Genomic DNA, 15570 nt, shown 5'->3' with positions numbered 1-15570 from the left:
TCTATATGGAAGGCCAGCAAGCTCTTGGCATGCTTTACTGACCTGATAAGTGAGAGGCCCATGGTGGGTGCAGTCTCAGCAAAAGACAGAGAGCATTGGTGTGCTTGGTTCTGACATACATCCTGGGCCACAACATCTACCTGGGTCCCAGGTCATTACACCCACATATCAGAGATGACTCTCGTGGTCCCTCTTCCAACTCTACAATTCTGTGGTTCTAGCTAGTCTGGCAGTGATAAGTTAACACGACTTTTAGGGGTGGCAAATGGTGTTTTCCTCCCATTCTCGCCACAATCTCCCACTGAGATTCAAATTATTATTATTATTATTATTATTATTATTATTATTATTATTATTTAATATTTATACCCTGCCCATCTGACTGAGTTTCCCCAGCCACTCTGGGCGGCTCCCAAAAGAATATTAAAAACATGATAAAACATCAAATATTAAAAATTAAAAAGGGCTGCCTTCAGGTGTCTTCTAAAATTCAGATAGTTGTTTATTTCCTTGACAACAGACGGGAGGGAGGGCGCCACTACCGAAAAGTCCCTCTGCCTGGTTCCATGTAACCTCACATCTCGCAGTGAGGGAACTGCCAGAAGGCCCTCAGCACTGGACCTCAGTATCCGGGCTGAACAATGGGGGTGGAGATGCTCCTTCAGGTACACTGGGCCAAGGCTGTTTAGGGCTTTAAAGGTCAGCACCAACACTTGTAAAGTGTGCGTTGGTTAGGCAATAAGTTCGCTTCCAGGCCCCGCTCCTATACACACTTGCCCCTGGTGTGTAACAGAACATCCTCATCAGAAATAGTGTGACTTGCTTCTCGGTAAACCTGCGAAGGATCGCACCATAGATCTTGTATCCAGCCCCTGCCCAGAATTTATATAACAAGTGGTTAGTTTGGCGTCATTATTGCTAGATGTTTTCTGCGGACTTCAATCTGAAGCCAAGGACATGGGGCCAAAGCTGGTTGGAAAATCACGTTTTCAACCTGTCAACACAACCTTCTAATCATTGACTCACTGTTTGCAGTTTGCATGTCCAGGTTCAAAGGTGTTGGCCACGGTGAGGAAGATGAGCAAATATTAGTGGCTTACCTCAAAAGTATATAAAGAAACCTGAGTGTACTGCAAAGCCTGCTCTTCCAGAGGGCCTGCAGACTCTCCCCACCCCTGGTACCCAGGCCTTTCCAACATGGCCCTTTTAATTTCCTTCCTGGTCGGGATACAGGTATTGTGTTCCTTAGCCGGTCTTCCACCTCGTCCAGGACAGCTACCAAGACCACCACTGACAGGACTGCTTTCCCCAGGGTGCAATAATTCTGTAGTCAAAGCAGCTGCAGATCAGGCCCTAGACTGGATCAATTCCCATGAAAAAAAGGGGTACGTGCTTGGTCTTCAGCGAATCTTTGATGCCCGGCAACTTCCACAGGTAAGCAGCTACCCTCGTTCTGACTTCGCTCTCTACACTGCAGTTGGGGACAACCATCTTCAAAAACATCGGATAAAAGAGGGAGAGATAAGGGGGAGCCATTGTCCTATCTAGTAAGTGGACACTTCAAACCAGGAGTAGCTAACATGTTGCCCTCCTGATGCTGGAATTGTAGAATTGCAGAGCTGGAAGGGATCCCAATGGTCATTAGTCCAACCCCCTAGAATACAGCAATCTCAGCTAGACAGATGGCCAACCAACCTCTGCTTTAAAAACTTCTGCTCCAACCCATCCCAGATCTGCCTGCATGTTCCAGCACCGGCCTCCCTGTGACTTCAATTGCACAGAATGAAAGCTGCAGCCTGAATAACATTTACTGAATTCTAGCTGAGAATGGCTCCATTTTAAAAAAGGAGAAACTGAGGCAGAGGAATAAGCAAGTGTTGGGGCATATGCAATAGTCCTGGGTGCTATTATAATATCTTCTTCTTTGGCAATCACTTGTAGCCAAGTAAGATTGTCTTCCATAAACACAGTTTTAAAAGTGGGTCCATAAGTGACTGTGGAGGCCAATTCTGGATCCCCATGTCCTTCCACAGTGGGGACATTGGTTTCTGGGCAGGAGTTGATCACGGTAAGGATTTGCCAAGCGTGCCTTCCTCTTAGCACGTTTCTCCCTTTCGTCCTGAATTTGAGCATCTTCAAAGCCCATGACACCTTTGGTAAAGGCTGTTCTCCAATTGCAGTGCTCACAGGCCAGTGTTTCCCAGTTGTTGGTGTTTATACTACATTTTTAAAAGTTTGCCTTGAGAGAGTCTTTAAACCTTCTTTGTTGACTACCAGCACAGGGATTAGCATAATGCTCTCAGAAAGCAGGACCTGGCTGAATGCATTTTTAAAACACCAAAAAATAACTCTAAAAGCCATTAATTTATTGGGGGGGACTTTCTAGTTTAGCTGTGAGACCCTTTTCTATATAGCTTTCAAATAAATGGTTGCAAAAGAAGCAGCTGTTGGAGAAAATTTTGATCCTTGTGATCCTTGAAATCCCAGGAGAACGAAAGTCTAAGGCTATCGTCTAAACTTACATAGAATAACTTTGTTGACATCGATGTTAAATTTACTTAGTTCTATAGAATTTGTTTTGCGTGAAACAGCCAGGCCTTGCCTTTTCAAATTCTGCTCTGTCTTGTGCCACAAAGGGTTCCGTCTTCTTATCGTCTTTCATCTTCTATAGGCGCCTAAAGTCTCCATGTATTTTCTCACCTTGGATGTGCTGGAAACGGTGTGCCACGTTCTCAGCAGGAAACAGTGGAAGGATTGCAATTTCAGAAGCGCCCATGAGACAGTAAGCATTTGATCTGCCTGGTTCAGAAAAGGACTGAATGTGCTAAGTTTTGTTTTAAAGCTAGGAATGTCTCCACACTGCCACTATTTTGTGGCAGGAATTCAAGTGCATACTAGGAATCTTAGGCCTGTGCAATTAAAATGAATGAAATTTCGCTGTCACCCTAGAGCAGTGGTTTTCAACCAGTGTGCCATGGCACCCTAGGGTGCCTTGAATGATGGTCAGGGGTGCCGCAGGCAACACTGGCATCTGCCCCTCTTTCCTTCCCTCCCTCCTCTGATGCCTTCTTGTGTCTCTGCCTCCCAAAGGCTGGCACAGCTGTTTGTTGCAGCAGCCCTGGCTACAAGCTCCACAGGCGAGTGGTGCCCCTGAGGCTGGCCAGGAGGTTCTGTTTGCTAGGAGTTGATGTGGCTTCGGAGTAATGTTCCGCCCTCACGTTCACCTTTGGCCAGTCTCTGTCAGGCTGCTAAGGCTGGGGGCATCCTCTTTCCAGGCCCCTGTGGGGCGGCGTGAGGAGGCACCTCTCTTTGGGGCAGGGGCGGCTGCTGCTCAGAGGACTCCAAGGCGAAAGGAGAAGAGAGGAGGGTGAGGGAACCCTCCACAAGGGAGCGTGTTCAAAAAAGGGGTGAGAGGCTGCCAGCTTTGTGCAATCATCTGGAAGCGCTTTGCAAAGTAAGGCTCGGGTGATATCTCCAGGTGAGACGTGAAAAGGTCTATAGTGTATTTCAGATATGAATTGCTTTACGAGAAAGGTTAAGGGGTTCACATCGCCCACACATGTCCGCACGGTTCCCTTTCTCTCCCCCAAAAGCCTTCACCAAATATACAGAAAATTCTAGTGGGGAAGCAGATACCAGTGGCAGTATAGAGTGTGGTAAGATGATTTGAGACTGTGGGAAGGGGGCAGGATCCTACTGTTTTTAGTGTAGCCCCACTGGGGAGGGAGGTGTAATATATCATTCTGCCCAGAGAGTACTGCCAGGCCAGGGCTTAATTTGCAAACAGGTCACTGAAATATCATATATTGGTCATTGGCCACAGAAGTGTTGTTGTTTTAATTTAGTGGACACTTCTGGGAAAGGGTAAATCCAGACTAAATAGGGGAGGGAATACAGACTGTCATTTTGAGGCCAGTGACACACACACACACACACACACACACACACACACAAACCTTGCATGTATGGAGAGCTGGAGAGAAGTGATAACAAATAATATCAGTTGAAATTAAAAAATTTAAAAAATGTCCAGTAGCACCTTTGAGACCAACTAAGTTTGTTCTAGGTATGTTCTAAGTTTGTTCTAAGTTTGTTCTGGGTGACAGTTGCTATTGGTTTAATTTGTTGGCACAATTTGGAGCCTTACTCTGATTGGGTCCTGCCAAAATCTAAATGTATCCTTTCCCCAGCTCCTGTTCCTGAGAGTATAGAAGGAGCTCGCCCTTTCCATCCAGTCTGTCAAGTTCCTACTGCAATAAAGGAGATTGCTCTTGTTAGACTTGACTCCTAGCATATCCTTGCTAGCATGCTGAATCACTACCCAGAGCTGATTACACGAAGAGCTGAAATCGCATAGACACTGCACCCGCGACATAACGGGGGAGATTCTGCATTGCAAGTTGGGGGCTAAGCTGACTCCTTGGTCTGCAAAAGGTGAAGGCTTCTGGTCTGGCAAAACAAATCGGTTCTACAAACATCACTTACCTTTCTGTTGCTCCAGGTCTACGGGCAGTGCAAAGTAACAGTTTACGCTGATAACCATGGGAACGTTACTCATCTGTGTTACTACGACTGCGTTTTACGCCCACGTATGTATTTCTATACATTTGCTTGAATTAACGTTAGTAAGGAAATGCATATACTTCCATTCCCATTACAGCAGAGGTTTTCAACCTTTTTGAGTCCACGGCTCCCTTGACCAACTGCATTGTTTCTATGGCACAGGAGCCCAGTTATATCACCCCTTGCCTGCAGAGCTGGCAGCCTCTCGCCATTTTTCAAACGCCCTCCCTTACGGAGTGTTCCCTCAGCCTCCTCTCCCCTATCCTTGGGTGTCCTCTGGGAAGCCGTAGCTGCTGCCTCCTGATCTCTGAGCTGCCCGCCCCAAAGAGAACTGCCTCCTCACACTGCCCCCAAAGGGGCCTGGGAAGCACCCCTGGCCAGCCCCAGAGGCACCATCCTCCTGCGGAGCTTGTAGCCATTGCTGCTGCAACAAGCAGCTATACAAGCCTTTAGGAGGCAGAGACACAAGAAGGCATCAGAGGAGGGAGGGAAGGAAAGAAGGACAGAGTTCAGTGTTGCCCGCGGTACCCCTGACCATCATTCAAGGCACCCCAAGGTGCCACAGCACTTTGGTTGAAAACCACTGCATTATGGTGTTAAAGAGCCATTGTAGTGTAGTGGTTAAGAGCAGTAGACTCATAATCTGGTGAACCGGGTTCGCGTCTCCGCTCCTCCACATGCAGCTGCTGGGTGACCTTGGGCTAGTCACACTTCTCTGAAGTCTCTCAGCCCCACTCACCTCACAGACAAAACAAAATAAATAAAATTCCTTCCAGTAGCACCTTAGAGACCAACTAAGTTTGTTCTTGGTATGAGCTTTCGTGTGCATGCACACTTCTTTGGATACACTGAAACAGAAGTCACCAGACCCTTATATATAGTGAGAGGGTGGGGAGGGGTATTACTCAGAAGGGTAACCTACCTGTCACCTCACAGAGTGTTTGTTGTGGGGGAGGAAGGGAAAGGAGAATGTTAGCTGCTTTGAGACTCCTTCGGGTAGTGAAAAAGCGGGATATCAAATCCAAACTCTTCTTCTTGTCCATGCAGGTGAAGATGCAGCTGCTGGGCCTGAGCTGTACCCATAAATATACTCATTTTCATTCCAGCCATTGACATGATATTTAGCACAAGCTGAACATTCTGAAGAGTTTCAGATGCAGTTTATTGCTGATAAATTTAGGAACTGCAACTCACCTCCTGTGTTACAAGTGATCACTCGTAACTAAAACTGCAGCACTGCTTGTGATTGGGTAGGCAGGGGAATCGCAAGACTGAAATCCCTACTTAGAATTTTAAAAACGAAGCAAAATGTTTGACATTTCAAAGCAGTGTTTCCTTACGGTATGCCAAAAATGCATGGTGTGTTCTGGGCATGATAATGCGACTACGTTGGGGTCTGGGGGTCAGGTTGAATGCTATCATGCCATGGAAAAGGGGGTGCCCCTTGTGCTTCCCACCCATCACACCCAGCGACTGCCCTTTTTTGTTTAAAAAACGAGATTTGCTCAGTGTGTCGTGCATTATTGTAACATACAGGAAGTAACAAACCAGAAAGAATGCTCGATAAAACTGAAGGTCCACGAGCAAACCAAAGACGTGTCTTTATTTAACAAGGTTAAGAAGCAAAGGCCTTTTACCACTTCTCCTTGCCCACTAATTCAGCTGTACTGGCCTGCGCAAAGTAACATTTAGCTGTGGAAGTCCAAATATGCTTGTTTGTTTTCTAAATAGTTTCATCAAGGGCTATCGCCAAAGTTTGTCCTGACTGCCCAGTTCCCGGAGACCCAACTGAAGCTAGGTTCCAGGAGGCGGCAGCAGAGACCCTTGCCAAGTTCAACTTAGAAAGCAACCATGCTCATTATTTCGCTCTCCTCAACGTCACCAAGGCACGGTCACAGGTAAGGTTGCGAATGGACATCCTTGGAAGCAGGAGCAGGGAACCTGTGGCCTTCTGGATCCTGCTGGACTACAGCTCCCATAATCCCAGATCCTTGGCCATGCTGACTCTGGCTGATGAGAGTTGGAGTCTAACAAAATACCTGGAGGACTGCAGCATCGCCATTTAGAGGGGAAGTTTTCTACATCACACACGCCCCCATTCGTCACAGGGTAGTTGACATTGTTGCCTAGAGGACTTCTTGCTATCTATAAGCCACAAATAACTAGAAATTCCATGTTTGGGGGCAGAATACTTTCTAACACCAGCATGATGGCATGGTTAGGACCTAGGAGACCAGGGTTCAAAGCTCCACTCAACCATGAAGCTCACAGGGTCACCATCTCTCAGTTACAGGGTTGTTGTGAGGTTAAAATGAAGATGGGGAGAAGGAGCTTCAGCTCCTTGGAGAAAAAATTGGATATAAATGTAGTACTAATTACACCAGTTGCTGGGGAGCAAGGTGGAGGGCCAACAAGAATGTGAGAGGGCTGTTGTCTTCTATCTTGCTTGTACTTTCATCCAGACGACACAGACTGCTCTAACCCATTGCCTCTGCCCTTTTGCACAGTGGGTTATTGGCCCTTCAAACTCAGTGGAATATACGATCCAGGAGACATCTTGCACCAAAGGCAAGGGTGTCCCCGACATCTCCAATTGCGAACTCCTCCCACGTGAAACAGCAGTGAGTACTCTTTCACTTTGTGCTGAAATTTGCCTCTATAGGAACTACAATTCCCATCATCCCCAACCACTGGTCCGGCTAGCTAGGGATGATGGGAGTTGCAGTCCAAATAAAGCTGGAGACTCAAGTTTGGGAAACCCAGGAGAACATTTTTGCACCATTTTATTTTCTTCTCCAAGGACATGAGTAGATAGCATAAGAATAACTGTCTTTGACAACTCCAGCAAAGTCCCCATTCATGCCCTGGATGTTGTATAATAATAATAATAATAATTAATAATAATAATTTATTTGTTCCCCAGCCACTCTGGGTGGCTTCCATCAAATACTAAAATACATTTAAAATATCACGGATTAAAAACTTCCCTAAACAGGGCTGCCTTCAGGTATTTTCTGAATGTCAGGTAGTTGTTTATTCCCTTGACCTCTGATGGGAGGGCGTTCCACAGGGTGGGCACCACTACCGAGAAGGCCCTCTGTCTGGTTCCCTGTAGCTTTGCTTCTCGCAGTGAGGGAACCGACAAAAGGCCCTCGGCGCTGGATCTCAGTGTCCGGGCTGAACGGTGGGGGTGGAGACGCTCCTTCAGGTATGTTAGCCTAAGCGCACATAAATCAGGCTTTCTACTGTAGGAATAGAGCGGCATGCACATTTATTATTATTATTATTATTATTATTATTATTATTATTATTATTATTATTATTATAGCACAGTTGGACTTGTGCACATGGTTGCCACTATCCCTCCCTTTCTCTCGATCTCTGGTGAAAGCGCAACTGAGACAGGGGTCGCCAACCTTTTTGGGGGCATATGGGCACATTTGCAACCTGTAGAACCTGTTGCGGGAACCATGCACATGCCACAGCTCCCCACACCCCAGCTGCAACCTCCTCCCTCACCCCCCAAGTTGCATCCCGCACCCAAGTTAGGCTTTCATTGGCTAAAGAAGGCTTCTGCCAAGCCTAATTTCAGTCGAGGTGTGGGAATGGGAACCTGTGGGTGCCACAGAAAGATATTGTGTTTGGGAGTACACCGTGGACCTTTGGCCGTCCCATCACATTTGCTCTAAGGAGGGAAAGGTTCCCCACGTCCGCTTTAGTTATTAGAACCTGAAGTCTAGGCAGGCTTGTTTTTTTATCACTCGTGCTTTGCTGATGGAGGGATCTGCTTTATTTCATAGGAGACAGGCCTGTGCAGCGGTTCCGTGGTAAACAGCCAGGTAGATCATCAGAAGTTTGTCAGAGCGCAGTGTGAACTCTACCCCCCACAGGTATGTTGCTCAGTCAGGCATATAATAGTAAATTTTATTATTTATACTCTGCCCATCTGGCTGGGTTTCCCCAGCCACTCTGGGCGGCTTCCAACAAAAGATTAAAATACATTAAAACACCAGTCATTAAAAACTTCCCTAAACAGAGCTATCTTCAGATGTCTTCAAAACGTCAGATAGCGGAGCAGTGAACCGGTGCAGCTGGGATGCAGGGGCAAAAGATGGGGGATTCCTGCCCATCTCCTGCTTAAAGGAAGCAGGACAGGCTGACTGGATTGACTATAGAGGTTGTGGTGCTCATCTCGCTTTCAGGCCGAGGGAGCCGGCGTTTGTCCAAGACAGCTTTCTGGGTCATGTGGCCAGCATGACTAAACTGCTTCTGGTGTAACGGAACACCGTGATGGAAGCCAGAGCACACAGAAACGCTGTTTTCCTTCCCGCCGTAGCGGTACCTATTTATCTACTTGCACTGGCGTGCTCTTGAACTGCTAGGTTGGCAGGAGCTGGAACAGAGCAACGGGAGCTCACCCCGTTGTGTGTATTCAAACCTCCGGCCTTCTGATCGGCAAGCCCAAGAGGCTCAGTGGTTTAGACCACAGCGCCACCCTTTGGGTGGAAGATTGGTCCCAATTAATGCATACATATATAAAGATGAAAAAAGAAATTGCAAAGTGATTCAGAATGAACCATTCTAATATTTTTTCCCTATTAGCCACTTGACACAGATGATCAGACTCCACAACCTGGACCCAAACCTGGGCACGAAGGACACCGCAAAGATCACAAAAGCAGTGAAGAACACCATCACCAGAAAGGGCATGGACACGACCACGATCGTGGTCACGATCGTGGTCACGATCGTGGTCATGGTAATGGTCACGATCGTGGTCATGGTAATGGTCACGATCGTGGTCATGGTAATGGTCACGATCGTGGTCATGGTAATGGTCATGGCCGCCGCCACCACAAGCATCATGGGGACCACTCTCCTGAGCACCAGAGTCCACCAGACCTGCCAGAAACAGTGGGCCGTGTGGTTGTTCTCCCTCCTTCAAACGAACATGTATCTCTCCATTCCCTGCCAGAAATTCAACCTGAACAATTAGATGGGGAACCCATTCCCCCTGGGGCAGAGAGCCCAGCAGGAATCCCTCAAGTCAACCGTCCTGATATACATGGTGCTCCTGACAAACCACTGGCTAAGCCAAACATCTTTGCATTCCCTGTTGGGTTTTCAAACTCCGCTACATGTCCAGGAGACAGCGCAACAATTATCCCTGGCGTCGAGCTGCCCCAGAGGCCTCTGATAAAATTGCCCCCAGAGCCCAAGAAGGCCTAAAGTTTGGGTACTGTAGAATCCCAAAAAGCTATTCAACAGGCGGTACTGCATCCTCACAGCATGAGAGGAGCGGTTTAGGAGGAGGAAGGGAAGGGGGGAGGAAAAAAAGATGGTCATTATGATCTCTCACCACAAAAGGTAATTTAAAAAAAATCAGCTGGTTGTGCAGTGAATTGACACAAAGGGCACCAGAGGAATCTTTGTGGTACAAATGTTAGTGATTTGCACGAGTGCTTCGCCAAATAAGCCCCCTCTTGTATGCTGTTTGGACCAAAGTCCATGGAGGGGAGGAATGGCTTACAGTGAATAGGGAGCCCATCTTGGGCCTTATAGCATCCCAAAAGCAACACCTGAAAAGCCCCAAACGTTCACAGCTCAGCTGTGCCTTCTTCAGTCCCTGCCGGGGTGGGAGAATCTAAACAACATGGTGGCCAGAGATCTCTTGTCTTTCCTTTCTTTTCTCCACCCATCTCTGACCTCCTTGTCCTTGTGAATGTGAGAAGAGCGACATTTTCTCTGCTGCAAGGAAGCTTAACAATACTCAATAAAAGAGCGATGCGACATTACTGCCCCTTGAGTGGCTGTTTTGGAAAGCAGACCTTTCTCATTTTCGCTTTGAAACAAAGCAGGCCTCTAGACGTCAAGGCGGTAACCGTGAAGTGTGTGTTTGGGGCAGTTTAGCCTGAGGAAACCAGGAGGTTCTGGAGATGTCTGTCATGTAGAGTGAGAGAGATGAGACATATATTCTCACAGGAGAAATTTCACCTTCAGCCTGGGGGAGGTGGCTGAGGATGAAAGGGGGAAATCCCTCCCCAAAATTGTCAGGGTGGAGGAGTGAACAGAGGCAGCTCATCCTGTTTTATTGCTTGAAGCAAAATGGGAGGTGCCGTTGCCACCGCCAACTGAGGCAGCAGCCTGAGTCCACCTAGTGTCCAGACCAGCTCTGGGAGTAAAACTCATATAGAGGGCATGGGAGAGAAAAACTCATTGTTCTGCATCAGCACTTCCATTCATGCTTGTCCTGATGGCCATGTCGGCCTTTTTTTTCTTTTTCATCTTTGCCCAGAAGTGCCCAGAATGGCAACGGGTTATAATAATACAGCATAGCTTTAGCTTTCAGGGGTGAGGCCAAGAGCGCCTTCCAATACAGAGCAGAAACCTCTATCTTTTTTAACCCAGAACCTCTTGTGACAGTGGCACTTCTGGATTTCTTGAATAAAGGAGTGTCAGGCAGCTAATGGGGGCAGCTTGTTGGGAATGACGCTCTCTCGGAGACGGCGAACTCCAAGACCCCTGAGCGTCTCCCAGGAGGCCCCTTCTGGAATGTCCCTTCAGTCCAGAGTGCCTATCTGCGACTCTACTCTTATGAGAAGAGCACACAAGTCTTCTAGCATCACGCAGCAAGAAGAAGGAAACATCCGTAGATCTAAACTACGTTTATTTACAGTCTTTATACAAAGAATCCATTTCCACGTCTGTGTTCTCCAAGCTCTGGCAGAACAAGAAACAAACTGTGACACAGCAGAAGTGAAACTAACTTACAATAACACTTAGGCGGAAGAGATAAGACAGTCTTCCGTTCTCACACTCTCTCTCAGACACTCATGTGATTTATACTAACCACAATAGCTAAGCTGAAGCAGCAGAGGCTACACAAAATCCTAACACACACACACACACACACACACTGAGTTTTGCCCTGTGCCCAAAATTCATCTCCTGTTTTATTGCCTAGCAAAAAGGTGTCTGTGTGTGGATCATACCAAGAACAAACTTAGTTGGTCTCTAAGGTGCTACTGGAAGGAATTTTTTTTCTTTTCTTTTTCTTTTTCTTTTTTTTACTACGGCAGACCAACACGGCTACCCACCTGTAACTGTGTGTGGAGCAATACTTTCTCTAATAATTATGTTTATTAATTTTCCAAATTATTTCAAATCAAACCAAATTACTTTAATTTAATAAAATTTCTTAAAATCAGGTTTCCTGCTCCTGTTGCATCATATGTCCAGGGGGGCATAGCAAAACCTTATTAAATTCCTTGTAAAGCATAAATCAACCCACCCACCCTTTTTTTCGAAGTATCAAGCACAGTAGCAACTACACACGTCTTCATTATGTAGAGGAGGATAGGCGGGGGGAAAGACCATTAGAAAATCATCAGAGAGCGCAAAGCACCTTGTCCTCCCCCTTTCCTTTCACGGCTGTGGTAGGGATTCTCAAATTTCAGAAAACCATTCAAATACCTTCAGTCCCAGTTCTTTTGGCAGCTGATTGATTGCAACCCATTTGCATATAACACTTCGGGAGCACCTCTTGATTAACGCCAACTGCCCAGATTGAGGAGGAAACTTCCACAAATCATGCCAGTAATGGTGGCTTGTCCATAGCGGGGGCCCACTTCCAGATTGCTCCCATTCTGCCTTCCAAATTGGCAGACACAGGATTGTGCAACACTGCAGGATACAGTGAACTTCCCAGGACCCCCCCCCCAAAAAAAAGCATCAGGAGGATTTGTGCCTCATTCCCTCCCTTTCCCCTGCCTGGACCTTTTTGCAGCCCCCAGAGGGGCTACGGAGAGCCTCCGCCATGGAATTGTGGGCAAGGCCAGAAACCATGTGTGGATCAATAAAGGTAAAGGGTAAAGGGACCCCTGACCATTAGGTCCAGTCACGGATGACTCTGGGATTGCGGCGCTCATCTCGCTTTACTGGCCGAGGGAGCCAGCGTACAGCTTCTGGGTCATGTGGCCAGCATGACTAAGCCGCTTCTGGCGAACCAGAGCAGAGCACGGAAACACCATTCACCTTCCCGACGGAGTGGTACCTATTTATCTACTTGCACTGTGTGCTTTCGAACTGCTAGGTTGGCAGGAGCAGGGACTGAGCAACGGGAGCTCACCCCGTCGCGGGGATTCGAACCGCTGACCTTCAGATCGGCAAGCCCTAGGCTCTGTGGTTTAACCCATGATACTTTACCCATTTTACTCAAGCACTATACCTGATTTCTCTCCCACAATACCATCCAATCCAATAAGTATTTGCAGAGTTTAGAAGCATGATCAACCCCTGTTTGACCAGAGACTATAGCACATTTGGGAGGGATGAATACCTTTATACGGAGCAGCAGAAGAGCCATGGTTAAAAACAGATACGCTGAGAGATAGAGAAATGAAAAGGGGTGCATTTCAGATTCTGCCCAGTGCATCCTCTTTGTCAGCAACAAGCCACAAAAACAGCCTTTAGGCACACCAAGAAATCTATCACAGGTCAGTGCAAAGCAGCCAAAGGGTGATTACCAGTGGACTTGTATGCTTAAGACACTTCTTTAAAAAAACAAAAGATAAAAAGTTGACAAGGACAATTTGGGAAAACATTAAAACAAACTGCAGAAGAGCTTGAAACAAAATTTTAAAAAATTGCTTCCAGTAGCACCTTAGAGACCAACTAAGTTTGTTATTGGTATGAGCTTTCGTGTGCATGCACACTTCTTCAGATACCACATGCACACGAAAGCTCATACCGATAACAAACTTAGTTGGTCTCTGAGGTGCTACTGGAAGGATTTTTTAAATTTTGTTTCGACTATGGCAGACCAACACGGCTACCTACCTGTATGCAGAAGAGCTTGTCAGTCATCCAACCACTCATGCAGTCATTGGCCAATTCATGAATATACTCATATTTATGCCCAATATAATTTACCCTAATATATGCACTTTTGCATTTCACAATACACACAACTGCTATTTCAGCCATGCACCTTTGTTCCTCCAGTGGGCCCATAACACCCACACAACTACCTGTTGCGATACTTGGGCCACACCTGCTATTCCAACCGGCATGAATCCAACGTTCCTCTTTTGCTATTCTGCTCTGGCTCCATTTCTGCATAAATCATTCGTTTTCTGTTTACATTTCTCAACCAGGGATCAAGACAGCTGCCTTAATTACACTGATGCTATATCTTTTTTTTCTTCTTCTTTAATAAACGAAACAAGTCGGTGTCCTGCTGAGCGTCAACCCATGTGCCTCTGTGGGGGCTTTCCTGGTGCAAAGTCTTCACAGGGCACAGAAGGGGTAAGGTGAGCACCTGGCACTTCTGGCAGCTTTCTTCTGTTCTGATGCCCAAAACCAGGTGTCCACGGTTTCTGCAGGCTGCAATGTTACACAGAAGGAGGCAAGGGTGGTCCTTGACTTGAGCACTGTCCCAGTAGACTCTTCCTTCCCCCCCACCCGCAGGGAATAATAACAGCTTGACCCTAGCCAGCCTCCCATGTAATCTCCCGCACGCTGATAAAACTCCTGAAGATCATGCAGGGCCTCTGCTACTGCCCTCCTTCTTGTGCGTCGACTCAGTAGGCCCCTGGGTGCTATTTTTAGTGCAGTGAGAGGATCAGGTAGACTAAGCCCTGGGAGTGCTCCCTTAGAGCACACTCTGCGTCCCCAGGCATGTCGCTTAAGGGTCCCGAGAGGCTGGTCCTTTTGCGGGTAAGTTTGGGCTTCTTATTTTCAGGGGTCGTCTTTGTGCAGAATGAATGCCCTCCTCCCCACAGCATGGAGGTTGGGGGGAATCATGCTCACTGACCTGGCCTCCTATGCACTTTCGGAAAGAATGTCCAAGAGTCTAGGCATTTATGCAATGTATGCCCATACCCCTGATCTCAGAATAAGGGAACTCTGAGCCCTCCGCCGGACTGTGAGGAGTGAGGGTTGAGGCTATTGTCCCCTCCTCTGTTTTGCTTTCCCCCCAAGGACACATTCTATGGGGAGCTGGCTTTGGGCACCAGTCCCATTGGCAGATCAACTCTATATTACAAAGATGTCTGCAAACATGGCACGAAGGCTGGCAACATCAACCCCGCCGTGACGGCCGCGGAGACAGACGGTCAGGTTGTGTATCCACAGCAGTGACCAGAGGAGGAATGGTCGCTGGGAGGAGCGCAGAGAGAAGAAACGCCACATTGCGTCTGCAGCAGCACACCTTCATCTGCCCCAGCTGCAACAAAACGTCTCTCCCATATCGGTCTTTACAGCTACAGCAGATGCTGCAACTTTCCAACAGTTTGACAACGAAGCACTTCTCCATTGTCTCCCGAGACAGACAGATGCCAAGCAGGTTTTGCTTTCTCCAGGGTAACACCCTTCATGGTTTTGTTTGACTAGCATCTGACCAGTGGATCAAGCTACTCTGCAATCTAAAGATGGCAGGCAGGGTTGGTACCACATGAACCCTGGTCCCTGATTGAAGCACCATCAGGCACTCGCGAACAGCTCACTTCCTTGAATGAGCAATGGAGGCCACCCTGTAAAATAATGGGCATCCTTTTTGTAGGCTGTGTGTGTGTGTGTGTGTGTGTGTGTGTGTGCGTGTGCACACAAGCTGAGCGTGACACGGTCCAAATACGAAAGAGCAAAGATTGTGTCTGTGATTTGGCAACAAAACCTAATTCTGCTTTTCTCTCATGTGAATCTAATATGCAAGTAACTGAGCCTAGGGCTTGCTGATCAGAAGGTTGGTGGTTTGAATCCTCGCGATGGGGTGAGCTCCCTTTGCTCAGTCCCTGCTCCTACCCACCTAGCAGTTTGAAAGCATGTCAAAGTGCAAGTAGATAAATAGGTACCACTCCCGCGGGAAGGTCAACAGCGTTTCCGTGCGCTGCTCTGGTTCGCCAGACGCACCTTAGTCGGAGGCTGCCTGTGGACAAACGCAGGCTCCTTTGGCCTATAGAGCGAGATGAACGCTGCAACCCCAGAGTCATCCGTGACTGGACCTAATGG

General features: G+C 47.4%; 1 protein-coding gene across 1 annotated transcript; it reads left to right on the top strand.

The window, feature by feature from the left end:
- The first annotated feature begins 1138 nt into the window (after positions 1 to 1138).
- FETUB (fetuin B) lies at positions 1139 to 10358 on the top strand. Its single transcript, XM_033150749.1, has 7 exons — positions 1139 to 1434; positions 2672 to 2782; positions 4502 to 4589; positions 6295 to 6461; positions 7071 to 7184; positions 8364 to 8453; positions 9166 to 10358. The coding sequence occupies exons 1-7, from the start codon at positions 1198 to 1200 to the stop codon at positions 9790 to 9792; spliced, it is 1434 nt and encodes a 477-aa protein (XP_033006640.1). The 5' UTR covers positions 1139 to 1197; the 3' UTR covers positions 9793 to 10358.
- The last annotated feature ends 5212 nt before the right edge of the window (positions 10359 to 15570 follow it).

Source organism: Lacerta agilis, chromosome 5, assembly GCF_009819535.1.
Source record: "Lacerta agilis isolate rLacAgi1 chromosome 5, rLacAgi1.pri, whole genome shotgun sequence".
NCBI classification, from domain to species: domain Eukaryota; kingdom Metazoa; phylum Chordata; class Lepidosauria; order Squamata; family Lacertidae; genus Lacerta; species Lacerta agilis.
Note: the sequence above shows the minus strand (reverse complement) of the source record. Positions and strands in the feature narration are given on the sequence as shown.